General features: G+C 40.4%; 1 protein-coding gene across 11 annotated transcripts in view; it reads right to left on the bottom strand.

Moving 5' to 3' along the window:
* The window catches only part of TNIK (TRAF2 and NCK interacting kinase), a 396,420-nt gene that overhangs the window by 295,193 nt on the left and 73,680 nt on the right, over positions 1 to 27,547 (bottom strand). For all 11 annotated transcript variants that reach the window (XM_043594906.1, XM_043594911.1, XM_043594908.1 and 8 more), the window contains exon 2: positions 16,953 to 17,018. In XM_043594906.1, the coding sequence (XP_043450841.1) occupies positions 16,953 to 17,018 (66 nt within the window). The remainder of the gene's footprint in view (positions 1 to 16,952; positions 17,019 to 27,547) is intronic.

The raw sequence follows: 27,547 nt of genomic DNA, 5'->3' as shown, positions 1-27,547 counted from the left end.
TAACCCCACCTTCTAACCCATCACTATAAATCATTGGATCTATCTCTTAACTCTTGAAAGAAAGTCTTTTTAGATACTCTATGATTAATCACATGAAGAACTCCTACAAAAACTGCATTGTGTATCATCTTTCTCAAATTTCCATTAGGTGTTTTAAGTGAATCTTCATTTCAACATTTCAAGTTGAACAGAATTCATTTATTCTCACATTCTTGCTCTTTTTTTCTTTTCATTTTAATATGACATGTAACAGCACCACAGGAAGTTCTGCAATATCGGTAAGGACAGAGTTTTAAGACTGTTAGAGTTTCAGGGCTACCATTAAACGTATAAAAGTTCAGAGGAAAGTCTCCAATGCATTGTAGCAGCCAAATGTCTCAAATCTGTATGTACTTTCCACTAAGTATTATAAGACTCCATCATGTATCCTGTTTATTGCCATTGCTAAGAAGATTTGCTTTCTTCTCTTCACTTACTCAAGTATGTGGTTTATCTCTCTGGGGTCTGACAAGCCAGCCAGCACTGGGCATCAAGGCCTTACCCTCATCTTCTCACTTCCCAGAAGAACAGTTCAACACAGAAGTTAAATGCCCCGTTCAGGCACCCAGCCCACCCCAAATCTGGATTTAACGCCTTCTCTTTAATTAGGAAGGGTGTTTCACATAATCAAGTGATCTCTAGTCCTCAGGGCGTAACTAAGCGCATGCTTCCCCAATTTAAATATGCATATGAATAATCACCTGTACGATCTTGTTAAAAAGCAGGTTCTGGGAGGGCCTGAAGATTCTGCATTTCTAGCCATCTCCCAGGTGGTGACAACCACACTACTGGACAGCAGATCACACTTGGGACACTAAAGGTCTAGTTCACAGGCAAATGCAAAAAGTAAAAAGTAAATGTCTGTGTTTCAGTTTTTGAGAGGTTCATCTTGGGTTCAAATCCAGAGTGATCTATAGAATTTTCCATTATCTTCATGTGGCATGAAAATTCTAGATAATCCTTAGAAATATCTATTCACTTTTCTAGTCTTTGGACTCCACAAGGTTATCTCATTCTAGGTAGGAAGGGAGACCGTTATCCCATACATAAAGTTCACCTAGCGATGTGTCCTCTTATGTCCATTTATCCAACAGTAAGCAACTAATGACTTCAAAATGATGAATCCGTGACACAGATGTGTTCAATACTCAGTGAACTTCTCTAACTCAGACTACTTTGGATGCAAGGGTTGGTACCACTATGTAAATAAGGAACTATTTTACTGTACAGCTTAATGAAGCAAGTACAGGCAGTACAAATTCCTCGGAGAAAATGCTTGAACACTGAAGAGCAACTTGTGATTAGCATATCAATAGGAATAAATAAAGAGTTTTAAGATACCTGAGGGTACTTAAGGACAGAGGTTTTTCAACAAACTTCTTAAACTTCTGTTTATACTCCTAAACTACGTGGTAAATTCTTTCTTCTTAGACACTTTAAAAGATCAGATTCAACCCAGGTCTCCTGTCTGAAAATGAATAAGGTTTTAATGCTCAGAAATGCAGAAGTAGTGTTAAGGTTACTTGATTGACCCAAGTCAAAGAACCTTCTAGAATAGCAACATATTTTGGCTGGGTTTCTACCTATCCTCTTAAGTGCGATATTTTAAAGAACATATATTTCACATATTGGCGGAATTACTAGGTCACCTGCAAGAAGCAAGATAACTCTTGAACCTTTTTTTAACTGGTCAGAGAGGAGCAATAAAGCATGTAGACAGTACTGAAGGATGGCTTTTCAGTGTGGCTCCTCCCCTTTAAAAGGGATCCTAAGAACTAGAGGCTGTAGTTCTCAATTAAACCAGAAATATCTAAATTAAACATTTAATTAGATCACTGAACTCTGGAGTTGAGCAGTCGGCCCCACCATGCTTTCATTCTTCCAATGAATTATATCTACTTAAATCTTTGATGTCAAAAGGTTGCAGATGGCTCACTGCCAGATTGCACCATTACTGTCAGTGTGACCAAGGGCATGTCAAACTTCCTAAGGTTCAGATTCTTCATCTGTGGAGCAGGGATACTAAGTAGTAAGTATCTATCTTCCTTATGACATTGTGGAATGGAGCCTTTCATATAATGGGCATAAGTACTATATATACCCATTCTACTTATATGCTTGCATACTAGTATGCTTCTACTGTTAAAAGAATGGGGTTTAGTCCATGAACTTTAAAAAGACACATGAACCACAAGAACAGTCAAGAACTACCACCGAAAGTCCCTATTAAATCTGTGAAACTCCTGAGCCCAGAGAGGACCCGGGGTAAAAAATACGAAGAGATTCTTCCTTAGCGAACTGCCAAAAGAGTTCTGAACGCCACTTAACTTCTAAGGTTCAAGTCCAGAGAGATAGTAGCATGTAACCTCAATGTGACTTTCCACAGCACACAAGCCCACAGGGCCGTGTTTTGACTTAAGTCAGTTCTGAGACTTGAGTGTTTCATTGGGATATCCAGTCCTTCATCTGAGCAATATTGACATTTGTTATTTCTTACAACTTTTATTCTAGAGGATTTTTGTAAATAACCTCCATCCTCCAAATCCTCCAAAAAGTATACATTAATATAAAGTACCATTATTCTAACAAAATCAAATTTTCAGGCCACACTTATATCTTAGGGTGACTGCACCACCAGGCAAAGAAGTGTCCTCAACTGCTACTTCCTCTTAGGGAGAAATCTAATTCAAGTAATGCATACAACTCAGTCAATAAGAACACCAAATGGAAACATATGCCCTTAGCTATCTACTCTTACTTCTTTCTTTTTTTAACTAATATTCAGCACTACACACTTAATTGCTTCTACTCTAACCCAAATCACTGCCTATGAAAAGCGGATTTTTCTCCCCCCCTATTTACTTTGGAAATAGACACCAGCCATAGAGAAGTTAGTTGAGCTCGTGTGCCCACAAACTTACAGCATCTTAGCTGATCATCAGCTCCCTGAGCTGTGTTCTTCATGGAAATCTACAAAGAAAACCTCTCAGCTTTAACCAAGACCTTAGAGTGAGAGGGCAGCTGTAACAGAGCTCTGTGAACCAAGGCTACAGGCCTAGGAGTTGTGTGTGCCATACCCTTCCTGAGAAGCAAGATCCCGAGTAACACATTGAAACCTCTGGATGTTCGTGTTCTCACTCAGGAGTAGGTATCATAATCCTAACTAATCTCCAGCTCTGACTGTTAGAATTACAACATAATGACCACAGACTTGGAAATGCAAAGATGTTCCCTAGAAGAAGGTATTTATAAATCATTTATCTGCTAAGGGCTTAATATCCAAAATACATAAAGAACTCTTAACTCAATAACAAACAACAACAAAAACAACAACAACAAAAACAGTTAAAAAATGGGCAGAGGACTGGGGCGCCTGGGTGGCTCAGTCAGTAAAGCCTCCAACTTCAGCTTAGGTCACGATCTCACTGTTGCAAAGTCTGAGCCCCACATCAGGCTCTGTGCTGACAGCTCAGAGCCTGGAACCTGTTTCGGATACCGTGTCTCCCTCTCTATCTCTGCTCTACTCCCACTTGTGCTCTCTCTCTCTCTCTCTCAAAAATAAATAAACATTTAAACAATTTTTTTTAGAAATTAAAATAAAATGGGCAGAGGATCTGAGTAGATATTTTTCCAATGAAGACATCCAGATGGCCATAGGCACATAAAAAGAAGCTCAACATCACTAATCCTCAGGAAAAGGCAAATCAAAACCACAATGAGATATCACCTTACACCTGTCAGAAAGGCTAGTGTCAAAAAGACAAGAAATAACAAGCATTGGCAAAGATGAGGAGAAAGGGGAACACTCATGCACTGGTGGTAGGAATGTGAATTGGTGCAGCCACTATGGAAAACAGTGTGAGGGTTCCTGAAGAAATTAAAATTAGAGCTGTCATATGATCCAGCATTTTCACAACTAGGTATCTAACCAAAGAAACCAAAAACAATAATTGGAAAAGATATATGCACCCCTATGTTCATTTCAGCGTAATTTACAATAGCCAAGATATGAAAACAACCTGTGTTGTTGGATGAATGGATAAAAAGAGATGTGGTATATATGTGTATGTATGTGTGTATACATATATATACATGCATGTATACATATGTATGTATGTATGTATGTATATGTATATATGTATATGTATATATGTGTGTATGTATATATATGCATGTATATATATACATACACATGAATATATATATGCAATGTATACAAATGGTGACTCACTGTTGTATACTTGAAACTAATATAACGTTGTGTCAACTCTAAATAATAAATACGTGACTAATAAATTTAAAATAAAATTAAAAAGGAATACATGAAAAAAAGTTAATTAACTTAAAAAACAAAGATGCTCCCTAGAGACTATTGCACAGAACAAGGAGTCTCTTCAACACCAAAATGCAGATGACCGAATGCTGGGGTGTGAGGTAAGTGGTAAGTGGGGTATGACAGGAAACCTACTTACTTTTAGATATTAACAAACATATGGATTTGAACAAGAACTAACACTACGATGCATAGTATTCAAGTCAAATTTCAAAGAGCACACTTAACCACAGTATTACTCATCAACTTAACCAGAAATTCATAAATCTCCTGTGCTTCTGGATGGAAAAACAATATTAAAAAAAAAGCTTTTTGTTTTGGAGATTGCTATTTTGCTTTGGGTTTTTTTTGTTTGTTTGTTTCTATTTTGTGTTTTCCTCCATCCCTTATCAACACTGATTTCTTGACCACATCTTAAATTTATAGCATATTTACTCAGATGACTAACTGTAGGCTTTAGTCTTGTTCAAGCAAGTCTTGTCTTCAGCAACATGCTAAAATCACCCGAAGGGTTAGCTGAGGGAAATCAGGGTCTGCTTAATTTGAAACTCCTTTTAAGAGAATCTACAATTGAGGCACCTGGCTGGCTCAGCCACAAGAGCGTGTGACTCTGGATCTGGGCGTCATGAGTTTGAGTCCCACATTGAGTGTAGAGAGTACTTAAAAACAAACAAACAAACAAACAAACAAACAAACAAACCTTAAGAAAAGAGAGAGAATCTACAATCAACTCTGCCTCCACCCAAAGAAAAGGACACAGTGCCCTGTGTTGTCACTAGCCTTCACCGTTTTGACACCTAGTAAGAGAATGAGTGAGATCCACATGGGCAAAACTTGCCACTGAATCATCTGATAATAGTTTTTAGAGGCACTGCTAGTGTTCTTCGGTTATGGGTACTACATACCTATAACCTGAAGGGGAAAAAAAGGCTGAATAGTGCGGCCCTTAGTGGTGCTACAAATGAAGAATCTTTACACAAGTATTCCCAACTGGCTTTTATGATAAATTACACAATAAATCGTTTGCATCCTCATACTGTAGCCAGGTCACTCTCAACTACATTACCCAGGAGTTCTTACCTATCATCCTCTGTTTCATTGTCCCTCCCAGCCTCCCAAATCCTCACACATAAACCTAGATCCCCGAGAGGGGCAAATATAAAAGCAAAGAGTAAGCAATTTGCTACAGTGCCATGCCAGGTTACGGGTACCTGGTTTTCCCTCTGCTCTGGATAGAGAAAAGTACGGATTATGCACCTGGCAAATATTTGCATGGTCTCCAGAGCAGTTACATTCATCCATTTGCTCACAAAAGTACATAACTACAGCTGAAAGAAAAAATCAATTCAATTCAACAAACATTTAACAAGCTCTAGTCTGATTGCTGAGCCTTTGGGAAAAAAAATCATGCACCTGGCTATTGAAGCCGATTTTTGAAGAAGTCTAGAAATATGCTATTCTCTCCCCTCTCCCACCAAAAGCAAATCATGAGAAAAAAAGCAACCAATTCCCTCAAATGATCAGCACAGCCCCATTTCATATTGTAAAATGTAACTAGTGCAAAGCATGCCAGTTCCTTTTTGTGGAAGGAAAATAATTCCCTTCTTATCTTTCTGGGGAAACAGCAATTTGGTTTGTCGTATAAAGAACAGTGTCTCCACTTGCTAAGAAATCAGTGATTAATTACCTAGTCATCAATCACCTGTCAGTATTTTGGATCTAAAGATTAGAATAACTACATATTGAAATAAGTCATGGCATCATTGCTTTATATTCTGAATGCAGACTTATCAGGGATCTACATAAAATGAATTCTAACATGCAATACAAGGGCAGGGCAAAACCAATCCCTGCCAAACATTTAAAGAGATTTAGGCTACTCGACCACGAGTCAGGCTCTATCACCTACTTGGTGACATCAGGAAAGTCATGTATAAACTCTGAGACCTCAAGGGCTGTCTGTAAAACAGGGATAACCATACCTCTTTTATCTCATTTGTGGGCATCATAAAGGTCACGTGAAATAATGTGAAGGAGGGTTTTACGAAAATGGTTAAATTCATCAGTACTGATGCTTAACTCCACAGTCCCGAAGACATGGCAGGAGGAAAAGCTAAGAAAATCCATCTCTGTTCCCCCAAAGTGCAAAACAGGGTCTTTACAAGTTCAAATGAGCTGTGGCCCCTTTTGTTTTCCCACAGGGATGGTTAGAGAATCGTGTCCATGACACTAGTTTTAGAAAGAAGGGAAAACGCTTTTTCCTTATCCTATTTTTTTCTGTTACATGATGCAGTAGGTGGATACTTTTTATTTAGCTTGTCAGTATTTAAGCTGCTGTTGGCTATTAAATATTATATTTAGTGTCAGTCTCCGGGATGGAACGGTTGACATTAAGCAAAAATGACACATATTCCACTAAGATAGGGCGTTCCAAAACTCAGCAAAACATAGGAGTAATATGATCTTTTTCTTTTTGAAATCATCTACTCTATATTGGCACTAGAGACAAAATAAGGTAATGTTCTGGACCTCAAGGAACTCAGAGTTTAGAGTGGAAACAGCCAGAACATTACAAAACTGTGAGATCACTCTAGCGAGAAGATGTCAGTAGGTAGGTGTCACAAGGTACAGAGGAGGGGGCTGCTGTCTGAGCCAGGTGTTCAGGAGGGAGGGTAGCTGGCATGAATAAATAGAAAGCGCCTACTGTGTGCATGAGTGCAGCAATGAGATAGTACTGAAGCACACTGTGAGTCAGGCTGGAGGGAGAGACAGAGATCCCATCATGAGGGACCTGGGAATGGAGGGTGTAGAACCTAAGAGTGGGGAACGCTCTGTGGATTGATGCAAGGAAGGGAGTATCAGGTGAGCGGTGCATTGATGAAGGAACAGCTGCACGAAGGAGACCCTGACATTCCTCCACCCAGAACATTCCACTGTGAGCGAAATACTACATCTAAAAGAAATTTCCTGCTAAAAAAGGAAAGAGTTGATATGCTTAAAGGTAAAAGGGAACCTAACTTGTAAAACTGTAATAAATGTAACCACAGCCTAGAACATGTTAATAGAGAAAACATCAGCCACACTCTTTTAGGATTTGTACAATATGCTTGTACATTTTTTATTGACCTCGACTTCCACTTCCACCTCAACCTAAAAAGGATCATTTTATGTACATATAAATGGGGTAGAAAAATCAAGGACTCAGTTTCGGCTTCCTAGAACAAGATGTACCCCTTCAGGTGCTGGGTACTCAGTCAACTGGAGGGTCAAGTGGGTTGTCGGTGAGTCATCTTGAGGAAAGCCAACACACAGACCGGCAGATGTACAGGACCATTCCAGCCTCACTGGGAAGCCTGAGTTGCAAGACACTATCCAGGAAACGATTACCTCTACAATTAAGTTAACTGGGAATATTTTAAAAAGAAAAGACCAGGGGGACACCTGGGTTGCTCAGTCGATGAAGCGCCCGACACTTGATTTCAGCTCAGGTCATGATCATGATCTCATGGTTCATGGGATTGAGCTCTGCATCATCAGGCTGCATGCTGACAGTGCAGATCCTGCTTGGGATTCTTCTCTTCCTCTCTCTCTGCCCCTCCCCCATGCAGGTTTTCTCTCTCTCTCTCTCTCTTTCTCTCTGTCTCTCTGTCTCTCTCTGTCTCAAATAAACATGAAAGAAAGAAAGAAAGAAAGAAAGAAAGAAAGAAAGAAAGAAAGAAGAAAGAAAGGGAAAAAGAGAAAGAGAAAGAAAGAAAGAGAAAAAGAAAGAAAGAGAAACAAAGAAAGGGAAAAAGAGAAAGAGAGAGAAAGAAAAAGAAAGAAAGAAAAAGAAAAAAGAAAGAGAAAGAAAGAAAAAAGAAAAAAGAAAAAAACAGAGAAAGAGAAAAAGAAAGAGAAAGAAAGAGAGAGAGAAAGAAGAAAGAAAGAAGGAAGGAAAGAAAGAGAGAGAGTAAGAGAGAAAGAAAGAATGAAAGCAAGCAAGCAAGCAAGCAAGCAAGGCAGGCAGGCCAGGGACTGGGGGGGAAGAAGGGAAATAGGGAATGAAGAGTTATTGTTTAATGGGTACTGAGTTTCCGTATGGGACAGTAAAAAGTTCTGGATTTGGATGGTGGTGATGATTGCACAACTATGTGAATGTACTTAATGCTCCTTAACAGTATGTTGCAGTATGTATACTTCACCACAATAAATAAGAAAGAGAAGCAAAACTAAAAAGTAGTAAGATTTCGAGTAAATTCAGCGAGGAGCCTCATACTGTCTTCCTGAATGTGATGCACAGACCAAAGCACAGTTTATCAAGAAATGCTTTAAAGATAAAGCATTCTGAGTGCCTACTGTGTGTCAGGTGCAGGGAACATGCTAGTGGTCTGCCAGAGACTGTATGTTCCAGGGGACTCTATCATGGAATTAGGGCAGGTTTTCTAAAACAATAAATAGAACACTTTCCCCCTAAAGGAGACAGATCTCTTCACATAATCTGGTTCATAACTTTTCCATGCAGCCTAGTAAGATGGTATTATCATCACCATGATTATGATGGTCGCTATTTGGTATTTATTAAGAGTTCTCAGTGAGCCAGCTGCTAGTCTTTTCTCCTTTGTTGTAGATGGGAACAAAAAAAGACAAGTTCTGTGCATTGCTTTGGAAAGTAAGCAACAGGACCCAAATCAGAAGCAATGCCCAAGGCCACAGCACTTGGCAGGAGATGTTGTACTCAGCCTGATTTGGAGGCCCTGGCAATGCTTTGTTCCCCCATTCCAAATCCTCACCGCCAAGCAGCGCTCCAACTTAGAAAAGAGTATGTATTTGCTTGTCAAACAGCAGATATTTCTTTTTGCACTCGCAAAACGTCCAGTAGATTTCATAAAATTACTGAGGTTAAAATTACTGAGGTTAAACCACAGAGATAAGAAATTCAATCTCTGGTTTAATTAATTGGTTAGTAATAATTGGTTATTCTTTTTTTTTTTTTTTTAAGTCTCAAATGTTTCCCATGTAAAAAGCAGTTAAAACTGTGCATGGCTCTAAATTCTGTGCCTGTAATCCTGGCAGAGTTTTATTTTACAGGTTGCAAAAAACCCCCAAATAATGGTAATTACATAGTAAGTATTGACTGTTTAATTACATGAGACTGCCTTATAATCACCAAGTCATTAAGGGTGTTATGAGATCTAAAAACTACAAGCCACCAGAGTGCTGTGCATCAAGTTATTTGGCAATTCACTGATATGAGGTAGAATGGAAGTATTTTGAACTAAAGCAATCTCAACACTTCAAATGAAAGGTGGGTACACATGTGCCAAGCCAGCAGAAGATGCTTATTAATAAAGGCTGATGCTGAATAAGTGAATAAATGAGGTGAACGGAGCCCCATGATAGAGGTAAGAGTGGTAGAGACTCCTTCTCAGAGGCAAAGACACCAAGAAGAGCCCCTATATCACCTTAGTCCAGTGGCTCTCAATTCTGGCTGCACACTAGAAGCATCTGGAAAGTTCTGGAAATCACTTCTACCCAACCATACACCAAACCAACTAAAACCAAGTCTTTAGAGAAGGACCCAGATATGTATAGGTTTTCAAAGCTATCCAAATGATTTCTATAAACAGTGAGGGCTGCGAACCACTAGTAGCAACAAGAAATCCCACGTTGTCCCATGCAGCAAGTTTTGGTAGCAACTATGGAGGTCTTGCCGCCTAGCAGAGAAAGAGACCCTTCCACATGGCATGTGGCATACAGGCACTCACATAGGTCTTCCCTCTGTGCTCACATAGCAACCATCGAATTCATTACACCCGACAGATCCTAGCATGAGGTAGCATGGTCTTGAGCCAAGTTAGACACAAACAACATGGAGATCTATGAGGAGAGTGCATCAGCCAACACATTTCAAGCGTGAATGATTCACTCTCACCCACCTCCTAAAGTTCTAGAGTGGTACAACTAACTCTTATTTCCTCTAATAATCCACCTTCTCTTTACAAATCACTGAGAGGGTGAGTTTTATTTTTTTTTAAACACTAAAAATCAACTATAATATCTAAATGGTAATTATGTCATTAAACGCCATGTAAGAAGTATTGCAAACTGGATTTAACATAAATAATGCAATTCTTTATTGCACACACAAGGCTATGTGTGTTTCTGACTTCACCTTCTATGAATGCTTCTTTCAGATCGTAAAACTTATAAAAATAAGACCATGGAAAGAACTGGTAAGCTAGGCTCCACTGGCACATGTGTTTGGGAAGAAGAAAAGGTTGCTGAGTGCCTACTGTGTGTCAGGTGCTGTGCTGAGGTCTTCCATACACATTACACTTCGGGCTTCCCAACAGCCCTACACTGTGCTGTTACTAACAGATGAAGAAATCCAGATTTGGAGAGTGAGTTGGCTATCTTTACACAACCAGAACGAGGAAGAGCCTGACTGTGAATCCAGCTCAGTCCTGTTCCAAAATCCTTTTTATTTTCCATTTACAAAAATGCTAAATTGCACCCCAAGATGTGCAAATGCCAAGGCCTCAAAGCTTCTTCCATATCTCCCTTCCACAATCCATTCAGGTCTCTACTCTGCCTGGGCAGCATTAATTGCTCCATATTCTATACTCCCACTGTCTCTGCCCACCAATTTTAAGAGTTTTGCTATTTTGTCTCATCCTTAAAGAAATGGTTCTCAACTGGGGACGGTTTTACTCCCTAAGAAATATTTGGCAATGTTTGGAGAAATTTTTGATTGTCATGACTTTGAAGTGTCATTAATATCTCATGGGTAGAGGCCAAGGATTCTACACGTTCTAAACATTCTACAATGCACAGGAGAGCCCTCCACAACAAAGAGCTATCCGTCCCAAAATGTCAATAGTTCCAAGATTGAGAAACCCTGCCTTGAGTGATAATGTGGTGTAACAAATGTGCTTTAGTGTCTTCCCCTACAAAATCATGAGGAGTAACGAAGACAATATATATGAAAGCTTTTAGCACATGGTAAGCACCCTGAATCCTGATTAGATAATCTGACTGCACACTTTCGTAGAGCAGGAACCACCTCAGTTGGCTCTACATTCTTCCCACACAAAGCTCAGGGTTTTTTCTTTTTTTTTAAGTTGGCACTCAACAAATGTTGAAATAATGCACTCTTTGTATTGGAAATTCTTGATTAAAAAAACAAATGCCACTATTATCTAAGAAATACAACGTTCTCCCCGTATTCATCCCTTACTAAACAACAAGTGAATAGTATAATTTCATGATTCACTAGAACAGACTATGAAAAGCTACATTACAACCTGAGTATATCATAGAATCATCTCTATATCGAGATGATTGATAAGCTCACTATTAAAATGCCTTGTCTTACTTTAGCACAAGGTTAATTAAGAGATCACAATACACAGACTTGAGGAAATCTCATGCAAGAGGCTCAGATTCTTCTACCTACACCAGGTCAATTTGACCATATCGATTCTCAGGTCTTGAGTTGAATTATTCAGGACAACCTTAAACTGTAATCACAACATGTCAAATAAAAACACCAAACGTTTAATAAACCCGGTTGGCATCATATCTCGGGTCAAGATCTTTATGTTTTTTACTTTTCTCAGTTGATATAAGCTGGAGTCAGCACAGAAACCCTAAAATCCTAATGTAAATGATTGCAAAAAGCATTAGGATTAGCATTCACTCAGTTGCTACAACAGGATAATCTACTTTCATTTTTGCAGTTTCCGGAGGCATGGCGCCATGGCCCTAACCATCAGAATAAACCCGTATGCTTATTAAAGGTGCAGATTCCTGCACCCCACCCCAGACCGACTAAATCAAAATTTCAAAAATTGATCCTATAAATCTACATTTTTAATAATTTCCCAAATATTTGTTTTGCACACTAAAGTCTGAGAACCTCTGCCAGGAGGCTGGACCCCAGAAAATGGATTTGCCTCAATTTGTAAATTTCCAGCATGGGTCTGGCTTCTACAGACTATGAACAATTCATTTAACATAAACTCCACATCCACTTCCGACCATAAAAATAAGTAGGGCATTTTGTTGATTACTTTTGTGCAAATAGGCACTTCTGAAGTAAGTAGACTAATATTTTATGGCAAATACTGAAAAAAAACCTGGAAATGAGTATAAAAAGAATTCTCAAGGAAAACAAAGCTCAATTCTGAGCCCCACAATGGTCAACGTCTGCTATGCGCCAGACTGAGGAGACACTGATGGCTAGAGAGACTAGGTCCCTATCCTTATTTTTCCTTTATTTATGCATTTATTTTTAAAAAAATTTTTTTTCAACGTTTTTTATTTATTTTTGGGACAGAGAGAAACAGAGCATGAATGGGGGAGGGGCAGAGAGAGAGGGAGACACAGCATCGGAAATAGGCTCCAGGCTCCGAGCCATCAGCCCAGAGCCTGACGCGGGGCTCGAACTCCCAGACCGCGAGATCGTGACCTGGCTGAAGTCGGACGCTTAACCGACTGCGCCACCCAGGCGCCCCTATTTATGCATTTAAATAGTTTAATATACACTCAAACAAAAAAGGAAGACGATTTCAGAGTGGCAATGCCACGAATGCAATAAAACAATTTCATGCGACAGAGAAAGTCTGTGGGGGAAGGAGGCAGAGGTAGTGGCTGTCTGTAGTAGACACAAGGATGAAAAATGGCGTCCCTGAGGAGGTAACATTTGAACTGAGACCTGAAGGAGAAGGCGCCAGTCATGAGAAGGCTGGGGGAAAGTGTTCCCGGCAGAGGAAACTGTGCTGTGAAGACCCTGAGCTGCGAACAAGGTGCTCATGAAATTATTATAGGAATTAAATCAGAAATCAGATCGCATATACAAGATGTTCTGCAAAATAGAAAGCTATTTAGAAGTATAAAGTATTATTTTCAGTAATATAGTAGAACAGTTCTGGAGAGAAGCTGCAATAATGAAAGGCCTCAGATCTGTGTGATGTAAAGAATTAATCAAGCAACTTGAGGCTATATTGCCTAAAGAACAATAGACACAAGTATGTGTTTGAGTGAAGAAAGGAGAAGTCTTCTTTGAATATTTGAAGAACTATGTTCTTGTGGAAGATGATTCATTTTTTTAAATAGCTCTGAGGGTATGGAACAACTTAAAATGGTAAACATTTTAGAAAGGTAGAAGAATCTTGGCTCATAATGATAATGAACACTCAAAGAGAGTTGTAGGAAAATGGACTGACTGTAAGGTAGTGAGTTCCATATGACCAGAAGTAATCAAGGTCGGGCTGAATAGACATTTGGCAGAGGAATGATTGGACTAGATTACCTAAGAGGACCTCCACAATTCTTTGAAAACACACATACATTCACTCGAGGTGCTCTCTCTCTCTCACTCCCTGTAACCTCCAAGATGGCCTCTTCAGTTCATGCTTTACAACTTTGGGAGGTTTTGAGAAAAACTTGAGAGATACTGAAGATTCTACCATATTCACAGTTCACCCTGCCATTCTGCAATAAATTATATCTCCATGTCCATAATAACCAATATATATTTCAAAATGGCAAATTAAGAAACCGGATAGACCAACATTCATTTTTGAAATTTGTGGCTAAGATTTAGTGGTGTTTCAGCAGTACACATTAAACAATTTATCTCAACATATTAAAATATTAAAATATACTTTATTGTAACAAAAACATTATCTGGATTCCATTAGCTCCCAATAGGTGGCATGCCAATAAATAACCAAAATCTTTAGCACACAGGTATGTGGCTTTTTGTTGGTTTGGTTTTTAATGGGAACCATAGGCCCGGGAAGATGATTTCTACAATAAAAGTCCTGACAGAGAATCACTACTCTATTATTTCTGTATTAAATCCAATAAATAAAGTAAAAAACATAGTGACTTGTCACTCGACCACCTGGGACCAAAATGCTAAAAGGTAAGCCTTCTAAGGACAGAGAGACCAAGCCAGACTTGGGAGTGAGACTAGAAATAACTTTGAAAATCTGAACATTACTAAATGACCTTTATATTTCCACACCCAAATGCATATGGTTAATATTCAGATAGATTGCAGAAAATATTCTCTTAATATCTACATTTTTGTGCACATTTGTGTTTATTGTATTAAGTACATTTCTTAAAAACTACTTGTAAATAAAATTCTATCATGTCTCTCTTAGGACAACTTACAAAAATGAATCTTTCCATAAAATAAAGACAACGTCTATGTAATTGTTCATAAAATTAGACTTCATTTTGTAAAATCCAGGAACACCAAAAGCTGAAATCAACAAGTTGAAATCAAAGGTTTAATACTTAATACAAAGAAAGAGTTTATCATAGAATTTTTTTTTGGTATACAGATCTCTTCTCAGGGCTATGAAAATTTCTATGTATGCTTATAGTATTTTAGAAATATGTCTGTTCCATAAAAGGTAAATATAACCTGTAATGTGAACAATCACTTCCTAACTTATTTTTCTTTAGGCTCACATATATTAGATTGTGCTATTTTATTAAGCTGAATCCCTCAGAACTCAGGGTAACAAAAGGACTGGATTAGTGGCTCAGGAAACCCAGGTACCTCTGTCCAGAAGCAGGTGCCACCTAACATCTGAGTTGCCTAGACACCGATCTCTTAAATGAGTAGGGAGTTTTAATTCTTCAGATATATCATTACCATTACAAATCCCCAAAGCATTTCTGATGACATTTGTACCTGACTAATGCACAGAGAAGCTGCGATGCCACAAAACAATACATAGGGCTGGTAAAAGAGACCAAGTCTTCTGTCCCAGAGCCCAACATGTTCACCAGGACCTTTCTTGGCAATCTCCTTCCAGCTTGAGTAGTGTCAAAGTTTTGTAACGACCACTAAAATAATGGTATCTCTAGGATAATGTTAACAACATAGCTGGTGAATATCTTTTCTCTCTAAAAAAGATCTGAGACCTCTTGACACTTGTTTCCTTTCCTTATTTTTTTTTTTCAGGCAACAAGAAATTCGGGATACTTGTGAATTTTCCAAACCTTCTCATCCTTAACTGAACCTCTTTGTTGCCTTATCTTGCAAGAGTGTACAGTCCATCTCTTAGAGGTGGACAAAGCTGTGAATCATGACCCAAATGCATGTTCTACAGATGGGAAGAAGCATGGTACCGTGGAATGGCTCTAAGGGTGCCATGAAACCAGGAGCATGCCACAGAGTTGCAACTCCAGACTGTCAGCAAATCAGAAGTAATTTTCTACCTAAATCAGAGTTTAATTCATTAGCCCACATTAATTCACAAGTTCTAACCAATTTCTCAAAATGTAATAACACAATCTTCCAACCTAATTATCTTCATTGACAGCATTTAAAAGCATTTGCTGAGACACATTTCTTCCTTGTGTCAGACAGGATCAGCGTCAAGTGAACAGCTTGGGTGGACGACATTCTGTCTAATTGCAAGGGGTTGCCATTTCAGGAACTAATCATTTCTTGCAAGGGAGAAATTCTCCCCTAGAGTGGACACCAATAAATAAATACCTCCCAATAAATAAAGGTTTAAATATGTACCTGTTTACAATTGTGTTCAGATTCTCAAGATCATCGTGTGTGTGTGTGTGTGTGTGTGTGTGTGTGTGTGTGTGTGTATATACTCTTGGCATTCTGTTGAATTGGAAATATTACAATATAGATGACTTCCACAATAATTTTAATCACTTAGAGAAGTTTAGGGATCTGAAAAGAAACTTTTAAAAACAGAACAACAAAAGAGATAATTTGTAATGAAAACACCATCCCATCTAACTACCACTCAGGAAAATGATAGATATTTCCCTATAAATAATCATGAGAAAAGAACTGGGTTTTTTTGAAGGCATTTATTTCAAAAGCTCATTCACTAAAACCCCCTAAACTTTAAGCCAAAACAGTTCATTTCCATTTCCTTTTGATAATCAGAAAGGAAATCAACCCACATTTTTTAAACAGTCATTTTTTTTAGATCCTTTACTGGGGGGTAATATCTTTTAAAAGCATTTTGAGTGAACGTATAAACAAAAACTACTAAAAGGACAAAACATACTTCTTATACCTCATGTCAAGTTTAACTTTTACTTATTTCATATCTTCTAAAAGTCATTGCTGCCATTAGGCCTTTGCTTTGTGAGGTAGCCAGGTTTCTCCTAACACTGTCCACTAAACTCATTCTAATTCATGGCCTGGGCCAATAACAAATCTACTTTTCCAGCTGTAATGCTTTAACAGCTTAAATTTCTAAAGTAACAGGCATCTTTTGCTCCTTTGAAAACCAGTTCTGGCAGTGTGATGTAAAGGAAAGTAAACACTTAAAGAGGTTCAAATATGCAGCATCGGAATTCACATGTCAGATATAGACACTGTTGTATTTAATGAAGGTCAATGCCCAAATCCCGGAATCCAGTTTAGGCAATGGGACTACAGATATATTTTGAAAGATGGAGAGTCAATTAACAAGCACATAATTTTGTTGTAAATCTGTTATAAGACATATATGAACAAGAAGGGACAGCATTTCTAATTAGCATGCATGAATCAAAAACCATATATACGCCATGCTATATTCAAATTAAATGAACCTACCTTATAAACTTGTCCATATGTTCCATTTCCAACAAGTTCCACTAATTCAAAAATCCCTGCAGGGTCCTAAAAGAAAATAAACAAACAACAAATATTCAGCACAATATTCTAGGCATTGTTGTAATCAAAAGCAAAAATTCAAAATAAGCAAATAAATAATTTTAGCTTTGGGGGTACTCATGTGTTAATATTAATTGCTATTAAAATTTAATTCAGCTACAGCTATGAAATTAGTCAAAATCTACTTTCTTTCCATTTTACATCTCTATGAGATGTGTTTAAATCAGACAAAAAGAGATATGACTTTCACTGAAACAATAACAAAGAATTAACATATTTCTCACAGTCAGATGGAAACACACTTGCAGGTACATCAGGATAAAATGAAAGAGCCATCATCCTGAGAAAGGATTCTGATTTCTCAGATCTTTCTCTATGAAGCTTCTGAGCTGTCCATTATGTTGAACACAGTCAAGAAGGGGGTGTTTCTGTGTGGTGGGGCAATCTTACATAAGGTAGTCAATGGTTCCCAAGAGCAAATGCAACCAACATAGCTGCCTCTGGGGCACCTGGGTGGCTCAGTCAGTTAAGCGTCCAGCTCTTGGTTTTGGCTCAGGTCATGAATTCACGATGCGTGAGTTGGAGCCCCGCATGGGGCTCTACACTGTCACTGCAGAACCTGCTTGGGATACTCTCTCTCCCTCTCTCTCTAGCCCTCCTTTGCTTGTGTTCTCTCTCTCTCTCTCTCTCTCTCTCTCTCTCAAAAATAAATAAATAAACTTTTAAAAAAACACAGCTGCCTCTCTCAGCATGTTTTTCTTTGGATTCATCTTCCCTCTTTACAAGGCTGTCCTTGCAAAATATGTTTCTGTGGATGGTCTCCAGATCCTGCAGTACCTGAAGAGTCCCTACAGGATTTTGAAGACAAACTAAATTGGAGATTGATGCCAGTCCGTACCACCAAACAGGTGTCACCTAACCCTCAGAGTCAGCTAAATGTTAGGGTGCTCAACAAATGTCCAATGAGTGCTACTTCTTACTAAATTACTGTCCACAAAAGTTGAAAAAAATATCAAAGCCTGTAAAATTCAACTCAGAAGCATAAACTGACTCTGACCTCTACTGATATCTAATTGGACAGAAATTATTTCTTTAAGGGCCTAAATGAAGAATCACAAACTTAAACGTCCACAGAGGCTAGGCAAGTAACATAAGAGAACAAAGTGCAGGGCGCCTGTGGCTCAGTTGGTTAAGTGTCTGACTTCAGCTCGGGTCATGATTTTGCAGTTCGTGAGTTCGAGCCCCATGTCAGGCTCTGTGCTGACAGCTCAGAGCCTGGAGCCTGCTTCAGATTCTGTGTCTCTCTCTCTCTGTCTCTGTGCCTCCCCCACTCATGCTCTCTCTCTCTCTCTCTCTCTCACACACACACACACACACACACACACACATACTCTCTCTCTCAAAAATAAATAAACATTAAAAAAAAAAAAGAGTGAAGTGGGCCAGCTGGGGTCTGTGGCAGCCTGAAGAAGCTATGTCTCCCTGCAGAGAGGGAGGTAACATAGCTGGGACCAGTTGGTTCTTACATTAACCTATGAGCACAATATTGCCAGGTCTGAAGTTTTGTGTTTTGTTTTTGTGTTTTGTGTTTGTTTGTTTCCAAGATGTCCTAATTTTTATTTTTTTAAGTTTCTTTATTTATTTCGAGAGAGAGAGAGAGGCAGACAGAGAGAGAGAGAGAAAATCCCAAGCAGGCTCCTCACTGTCAGCACAGAGCCTGATGCGGGGCTCGAACTCACGAACACATGAGATCATGACCTGAGACAAAATCAACTGTCAGAGGCTTAACCGACTGAGCCACCCAGGTACCCCTGTCTTAATTTTTAAATGTTAGGCGCAAACTGTGAGGGAAGGCCAAATAAAAAAAGGCTGCAAAAGCGTCAACACTTTTGTAAGAGCACCACCATATATTGTCAGGATGACTGAGAGGCAGGAGAGGGAAGGCCTGGGCTTTGGATTCAGACAGACCTGGGTCGAATACCAGCTTTCCCTTGACTGGCTGCATGATCATAGGACACCCTGGGAGAGCACCTCAGTCTCTGGGCAGAGAAAACAGATATGACACGCGCCTTGCAGAGCTCTGATGAGGAGTGAGTGAGGGCCTAGCACTACACCCTGCACATGGTTGGCAATCGGCTAACGTGTAATAGCAGTCATCCTGAAGCTGAGGGTCTGCACACCACTAGCAGCATTTAAAAGGTGAAGGGCTGCTCAAGGCTGCCATGCATGGGGAAGGAGACAAATGAGTTTGATGTGACAAGCGAGAGTCATTTCGAGTTACAGTCTTCAGCACATCAGGCCCAAGGAAAGCCCTTTGCTGTATGCCTTTGAAGACTCCGCAGAGAAAACAAATTAAAAAATAAAACAAAAGCCCAGCAGTTGAAGCACGTTGTCACCGAGAAAGATTGTCATCTGCGTAATCCATCGTGATAAAGCCAGGAGGGCAAGAAACCACACTCCACAGCCTGAGAAATCCGGAGGTTCCAGCCACGCCCCACATGGTCAGGGGGTGTGGACAACGTTCCAGAGGGAACCCTGTGACAGCAGAGACGGTAAGGGCCCAGGGCCCTGTCAGCGGAGACCCCGTGGCTAACAGAGCACCTGGGAGGCCTCAGGATGGGAACAGAAAGTTGTGTGTGTGAGACCTCTAGGCCAGCAGAACAGCAGGTTCTATTACACGCAGGATTAGAAAGAAATGAGGGAACGAACGGTGGGGGAAAAAAAGCCCACAAATGGTGGCAGCTGCTGTTTGTTTCTAAGTTGTGCTCCCAGTAGTTTGTTTTCTCAGCGGTGTTTCTGCAACAAATTTTGAGAGAGGTTCTACATTTGCTCGAAATATCTCAATTGTGTTTTCAACATTCGTTTTTCTTGACTAAAAAAACAGAATTTGAATGAAAGAGAGAAGATCCAGAAGGGTGACTACCACCTGCCTTAGGGAGCCTAGGAAGCAGTGGGGGAGGGGATGGTGGAAGGGGAGGGCAGGAGCAGAGCGGGGACGAGCTTCTAGGCCAAGGGGCCACTCCACCTCACAGACCCCTCCTCGGGGCTGAGGTTCAATGGGCTGAACTCAAGAGCATCTGGGCAACTGACTTCTAGCTCTTTTCGTCTTGAACAGTCCACTAATGGGCCTATGTCTCAGCCAATCAGGACCAAGGAAGTGCAATGCCAAGATTTTTGTTCCAGCTGCTGGGAGAGGGGTCTTCCAGCTGGGTGCATCCAACGGACTCAGAATTAAAGGTCAGAGTAACCACAGGGATGGATTGGTGACCACCTTGGGTAGACAAACAAACTAGAAACAATCATGAAATTGGGGTGGTTCTCCAGGAAATGGGACTCAGAATTACTGAGATTTACACAGAGGGATTTTATCGGGGTGTTCCACGGAATCAACACCAGTTGGGAATGAAAGAATTCGGATTGGAATGAGCAGACAGAATGATGCAATGGAACCAAAACTTCATCTGATCCCACAGGAGCTCTGGAGCCAAGGCGACTCTTCAACGTTATCCTACCCCGGGGCATGGGAGCCTTTGCACCCCACCTCCATTGACTAGTCATTGCATACAGGCTGTCCGCTGTCCCCATCCCAGAGGTTATGATCTTGTGTGAAGTGACACTCTTCTGATGAGGACAATCCCCAGGTGAGAACAATCACTAGCTGCCTTCACTCCCAGCAGGTGGACCCCAGCAGGTGGACAAGGAGTGCCTCAGGAGCAAAGAAGGCAACTGGGTGACACATCACAGCAACCACTATAAGCATCATGGCTAGAAACGAGTACCAACGTGGAACTGGAAGAGAAGTCGAGAAGCATCTATCTTCTACAGTATGCTGACAATAATAAGACAAAATGGCACAATTCGGGTCATGGTATTTACAAGGAAGAGACTCTCTGAGACCCTGGAAAGCAGAGGGCAGACATATTGTCCAGGAGCACTTGAATTAAGCACTTACCCTAAGCTTCCCTCTCCCCTACCTCCACTCCAAATACCCAAGAGCTGATGTTTGTGAATACTCCCATACACAAATGCATCTAACTGCTAGTTAGGCTCTTGTGGAATAATGCTACAGCTTGAACTGGGTAAGCACTCATTCGTGTGTTTTCTCCACTCTTGGAGAACTCTAAAATAATTTCTCCCAAGGGTCACCAATGACCTCAATCTCTTATCTATAATGGTCTCTTCTCAGTCCCGTCCTGGCTATTCCCTTTGAGGCATTTATACTGCCAAGCATCATCACTCTTGTTGAAATATGTCCTCTCCCTTGTCTTCTAGCATACCACTCAGTTTCTCACAGAGATTCTGTTTCTTCCACCCAGACCTTAAAGATAGGCTGACCCCAACGTTCCAACCTCATGCTGGTCACTAAGTACTAACGATGTCATCTCCCAATATCCATTATATCCATCTACTCTGTTCTGTTCATACAACAGGCCTCATCTTCTCTTGCCGGGACTATTTACTTTCAATCAATTCTTTCCTCCTTCACACTGAACTTTCTAAAAAGACACAACACACCATGCTTTAGAATCCTACACAGTGTGGTTCAAATTGAAAGTCGAGGTCCTGTCATTCTCAGGCCCAGTGTTCATTCCCACTCTCACGTCCCACCATTTTGTACTACAACTAACTGCCTCAAACCACCCGCTACGTCCCTAGCACACCTTACAGGCCATGTCTCTTTGCCTTGGTTCATAATGTCTGTCTGCCAAGATTATTCCTTCTACCATTCAGGCAAGCCCAGCCTTAAAAACCCAGTATGCCACCTCCTCTGTGAAGCTCTTCTCAAATTAGTACCACCAACTCTCTGCACCCACAGCACGTTGTACATAGCTCTATCATAACCACTTTCACCCAGTGCCACTCCCTCTCCCATTTCTTTCCCTTGATAAATTACAAATGCCCTGAAAACAAGGACTATAACATATTTATTTTAGAATTTCCAAGCACTTAGCATGGTGTCCAACACAGAACTTCTAGACATAACTATTTGCTGAATAAGGTTGATGCCCCACTCCCAACTCTCCACCACATGCCTAGAGGAAGCTGCCAAAATTGGGATCAGAATGTCAAGCCAAAGGTCTAGCAAACTTACAACATTTCTTTTTACAATCTAGACAAGCTGTCCCAGTCACTACCCCTTCCATTTCCCTTACCCAGCTTCCAGTTGCACAAAACTGGCACATACTCTAGCTCCTATGGTATTCCCAGCTGTAAGGAAAATTCATAAAGCCCGTTGGTCTAAGCTGTGCTTCAGGTGCATTGAGAGGACAGGCTGTCAGGATGCCGCCAAGTGCAATGCAACAAGGCGATGTACCTAATAATCATGTTACAAAGACAGGAAAGCCAAGAGACAAGATTCAGCTTAATTCTCTCTCTCATGTTTGTTTAGCTGCTCATAAAGCCAGGATGGGCAGCATGGAAGAAGGTTACATATGCCAAGAAGAAAAGAGCAAATCATTGACATTTACCAAAGTCAGGAATCCCTGTTGGCTATACAAGCCTTTATTCAGATCTTAACCTTTGCTGGGAGACGGAGAAGAGAATTTAATTCTAAGGTAGAGTAGTTTACATTATTTCATAATGAAACATAACTACATATCAAAAGGCAAGCTGTTCCATAAAAGAAAATTGTAACTTTTCAGTAAGTACTGATAAAGACAAATTTGGTTAGCCACTATAATAAAAATCACAATAACAGCGAACATTTTAAGAGTCTTTACGTGCCAGGCACTATTCAAAGCATTTTCCACGAATGGCTCATTTAATTATTACAACTATGTCAAATGGATGCTCTTGTTGTCTCCTGTTTTACAGATGAGGAAACTGCGGCACAGAGAGGTTAAGCAGTCGGTTAAGGTCACACCATTGATGAGTGACTGATCTAGGATGGGTACGTGGCTGGCCAGACTCCAAACACTGGACTCTTGACCACTTTGGACCCTTTCACCTTCATAAAATCAGCATTCCCAGCCCTTGACTTACTACTCACTAGCTCTCCAGGCTTGGGCAAGCTTCATCACTTCCCTGAGTCTCAGTTCCTTCATCTTTAAAATGGGGGATAATATTGCCTCCCTCACAGGGTTACCTTGACAGCTGTGAAAGTGTCTAGACTAGCTCAGGGCCTGACACCTATAGTTTTTCAACAAACGTTAACCTCCTTCCTTCCTTTTTTTTCTCTTCAAAGAAAGAGTTCATTTAATATACATGGCCTATGCCACAGAAAAATTCCGTCTGTATTCTGTATATTTTCAACTAACAAAGCCAATAAAAGAAAATCTATTGTTTTTAACCAACACCAAGCGCTTAGCAAACAGGGTCAGATATTTATGGACAAACAGATGTCTCTTCAGAAATTACTGAGAAATTGGGAAGACACATTAAGTTTAGGGGGGGCTCCTGGGATGCTGGAATAAATTCTCTCCTTCATCAGCTGAAGAAATTCAGGCAATACTGGCAGGCTCAGGCCTGACTTCACCGCAGAACGGAGAGATTTAAGATTTAGGGGTTAAAATCCCAGCCACTGAATTATATTTTAATTCCTCCAGGCCCCCTGAATGACCCAGCATTTCTCAGAACACTAAACAACATCTCTACACTAAATCCCAAAGATCGAAAAAGACAAACCTAAATATATAACCAGGACGATGACTTCCTTCGTTTCACAAGAGGTGATGTATATTCTCCCCAACCCTTCTCCCTTCTCTGAGATGAAATTAACAGAGGGATTGGGAGAGATGATGGCCAGTGGCCAGTGGCCAGATTCTAGACACCTTTTCTCCCAAACTCCTCTCAAAGACCACTGTTCTGTTGCAGATCTTTCACTTGGGGTCACCAGTGCTTTGACAGAGTAAAACAGACCCCAGTAGAGTCCGGATGGCTGATACGGCTCCCAGAATGGCTGGCCACCCCCAGATTCCCTACTGACATCTGCCAAATGACTGTGCTTTACTCTAAACTTATGGGCCTTGAAAAGACCAAAATGTTATTTCTCTTGGAACCATATTTAGCAGCTGTTTTGTTCGGTTTCAGCCCTAACTGACAAGCATATGCTTACAAAAGCAAAACAGCACAAAGAAAACAGGAACAGTAGGAGAACTCTCCATATTTATCTTGAGCCTCCAGGCTTTTCAACACCATCGTTCTTCCCAAGTGAGCACAGTGATGGGAAACATCGTACTGAGGCCACATGCTGTACTCACAAACAGGCAAGGTCCCTCAAAGCTCATTTTTTACTGGCTTTCCCTCCTTCTAATGCAGGGATCTGAAGACCCAAAGGTCTTACCTTCCACAATGGGGTTTACTCAATCCCTGAATGCTACCCACACTCTCCACATCCAACTACTGTCCAATGTAGGAGTGGGGTTACACTGGCCCCCGCCTCCTGGTGCTTCCAATCTGATGAAGGAATAGACATAAGCACACATAACTACACATACATGGTCATTTAAATTTCAATTAAATTAGAGTGACAATTATCAACTGACGCAAAAAAGCTAGGGTTCAATTTAGGATTCCACTCCTTGCTAGTGTTATTTGACCTCTTGTATTCTGGTTTTCCCACCGTAAAATGGGAGAATCCCACTTGGCCTGCCTTCCTGGCAAGGCTGTGTCCTGAATGTGAACGTGCTGAACACCTCCCCAGCCCCACTTGTCCAGTGTCATCCTTTGGAAAGGGTGGCACTGACTGTGGGCTGACTCCAGAACACCATCTGCCCCACACAGTTGAGCCTATCTAGGTGGTATTGCTCTTCTTTCTACCAGTACTAGCTTCTGGCAGGGTCAGGACATGGTCCTAGCTAAGCATCAAGCAACACCATCCTTGATGATGGTGGCTTCTAGCCCACAGGACAAGGAGTCCAGAACCTCTCCACCTTCTATTTGGTTTGCTACCTGTTTAGTTCCACCTGCTACTAAGCAACCATTGGTAGTGAAACAGCTTCCCATGCATCCTGCTCCCACTCACCTGCTTCACTAGAGACTCTATAGCTCCAGCCTGTCCTCATAAAGGCAGCCTTTAAAATTAGATCTGAAACCTGCTTCCTCAGAGCAATACCTGTGAGACCTGAAGCTGTAATGGTCATTATTACTGTCTCTGAAATAGACAATGGCCTAAATGCTTCATATATTTTTTCATCTTTAATCCTTACAACTCCATGAGGAGTACTTATTACTAACCCCCATTTTCAGATGATGAAACTAAGGCTTCAAGGAATTAAGCAACTTACCCAAGGTTAAATATTATGTGGTAGAGACAGCAGCCAAGACCAGGCTGTAAAGTGAGGATAAATACACCTCTTCTGAGGACTGTTCTGAGCACCAGAAACAACGTATATAAGAATTTCGTACAAAGCACAGTAATAAATAAAAGCCACTGCTACTATTGCCATTGCTGCTGGTATTAGTAAACATTGTCCAAGGTGATAGCATTGGTTAGTAGTAGAGGTGGGAGTCAAATCCAATATTTTGAATGAAAGTCTGTCATTACTCACTTTTCTACAAATGGCCAATGTTGAAACTAACTTGTAGTTACAGGGATGGTGAAGACCTTGCAGTTTAACAATGGAGCCAGAGAAGGGCCAGTGACCTCCAACCAGGTAGTGCAATCAGCCAAGGGACTTGGGACTAGAAGTAAAATATGCCAGTGGTTGCTCAGTGTCCCTGTCTTCCCACTCGAGCCTGCAGTTCCAGAGGGGGAAACCAAGCGGGCTCTGAGATTCTATCCAAAGCTACAGTTTCCTTTCCTTTCTTTTCTTTTCTTTTCTTTTCTTTCTTTTCTTCTTTTTTTTTTTTCCAATTTTGCCATCAGCTAAGATGAATACTGGTTATTTTAAGTTAATCAATTGACAGTGAGAGGCAGTATACCAAGCTAGTTAAGGCCACAGACCCTATAGCCAGAAATCCTGATTCTGATCCCAGCTTCACCATTTATTAGCTAAGTGACCTTGAGTATATTATTTAAATCTCTCTGTGCCTCAGGTTCCTCAATTGTAAAATAGTGATTATAGTATGTCCACTAAATGGGATTATTACAAAATAATTAACATACATAAAATATTTAGAGCAATGTCTGGTGTGTTGTAAGTACTCAACAGTGTTGGCTAATAATTCTTTATCTCAGAATACAAACTCCAAGAAGGAATGACTTCTACTGGTTCACTGCAATCTCCCCAGTACTCAGATCAGTGACTGGGACATTATAGACACTCAGAAAATATCTGCTGGCTGAAGAAAGAAAGTCCTACCACCAAGAGCCACAAGACAGTACGATCTCTGACATTCAGGAGCAGGGATTTCTGAGATCTTGTCAATAAATCCCTCTCCCCATTTTACAGAAGAGCAAAGACCCAGATAGATAGTTCCTATATACTCATACAATGATAGGATTTTCCAACAAGAGAGTTTACGTGGAATGTCCAACGTATCACCTAGTTAGTGGCAGAGTTAGAACAAGGACCCCAAGTCCTTTAGACGTCTAGTCTTTTCTTCCAGTCAATAAAATCCTCTGAGGAAAGGAAAGAAATCACTCGCTTTCAAACAGTGTCTGGCAGGGAGGAGAGCAGGAGTGTGGGGAGGATAGGTAGTGCTTGCATTCAGTTGTAAATTCCAGGTATTTGGGTTGAGAAGTGAATCTAAATCATGCCGGGGGAATGATATAATGTTATATATCACACATTTGCCAATTTGGTATCACTGAGATAGTCAATTTGGTGATATGTACATAGGTACATATCAGCATAAGAGATCATTGAATTTTTCCAAATGTATTTTTCTCAGTTCACAGATTTTACATAGTCATACTCATATTTAGCTTGGTTCCAAATTATCTCCTTAGAGCAGAAAACAAATAATTCTACATAAGCTTATTGTTATTTTACGGCTTACATTAGAAAAAATGGGCATGTATAATTAGGAACATAAAATTAAAAAGAGAACAATCAAAGAAGAACTTATAACATGAACTTGGATATCTATTCTGATTTTGGTAGACTGGCTACTTTAATCCCTTGTCTACTGTTGAGATTCACCAGCCAGCCCTTCCCACACTTCCTGACCCACACACAGATCCTGCCAACAAAGTAGCCTGTGCACATGTACAATGCACAAAGCCCAATGCTCTGTTCAGGGAGTATTTCCAACTCACCCACTGTCAGGGAAAGGCATACTAACTCCATAAAGCGGACTGAGAAATTTCTCCCAGATACTAAGCCAAAAGGCAGATTTTAGACAGGGATGGGATCTCCACCTTCCAGAACTTTCCCCAACTCTCCCACAGTCTGTTCAAGCCCAAACGTGATAAGTTGCTCTAAAGGCCAATTTGTACATAAAGGCCACTATCTTGGTCCCTTCCCTCCCATCATCAGGTTGTCCCAGAGATTATACAGCTATTTGGGAAAATGTATCATTCAGTATACAGAGATATGCAAACATGAGAACTCTCTAGGCCTGTCAGGACAGGGTAACTTTCCAGTATTTGCAGCAACACGAGGTTGAAATGATGGGAACCAGGCTAGCAAAGATTCGGGCATTTTGCCTTT

The sequence above is a fragment of the Prionailurus bengalensis genome, chromosome C2 (genome assembly GCF_016509475.1).
Source record: "Prionailurus bengalensis isolate Pbe53 chromosome C2, Fcat_Pben_1.1_paternal_pri, whole genome shotgun sequence".
Lineage (NCBI taxonomy): Eukaryota > Metazoa > Chordata > Mammalia > Carnivora > Felidae > Prionailurus > Prionailurus bengalensis.
Note: the sequence above shows the minus strand (reverse complement) of the source record. Positions and strands in the feature narration are given on the sequence as shown.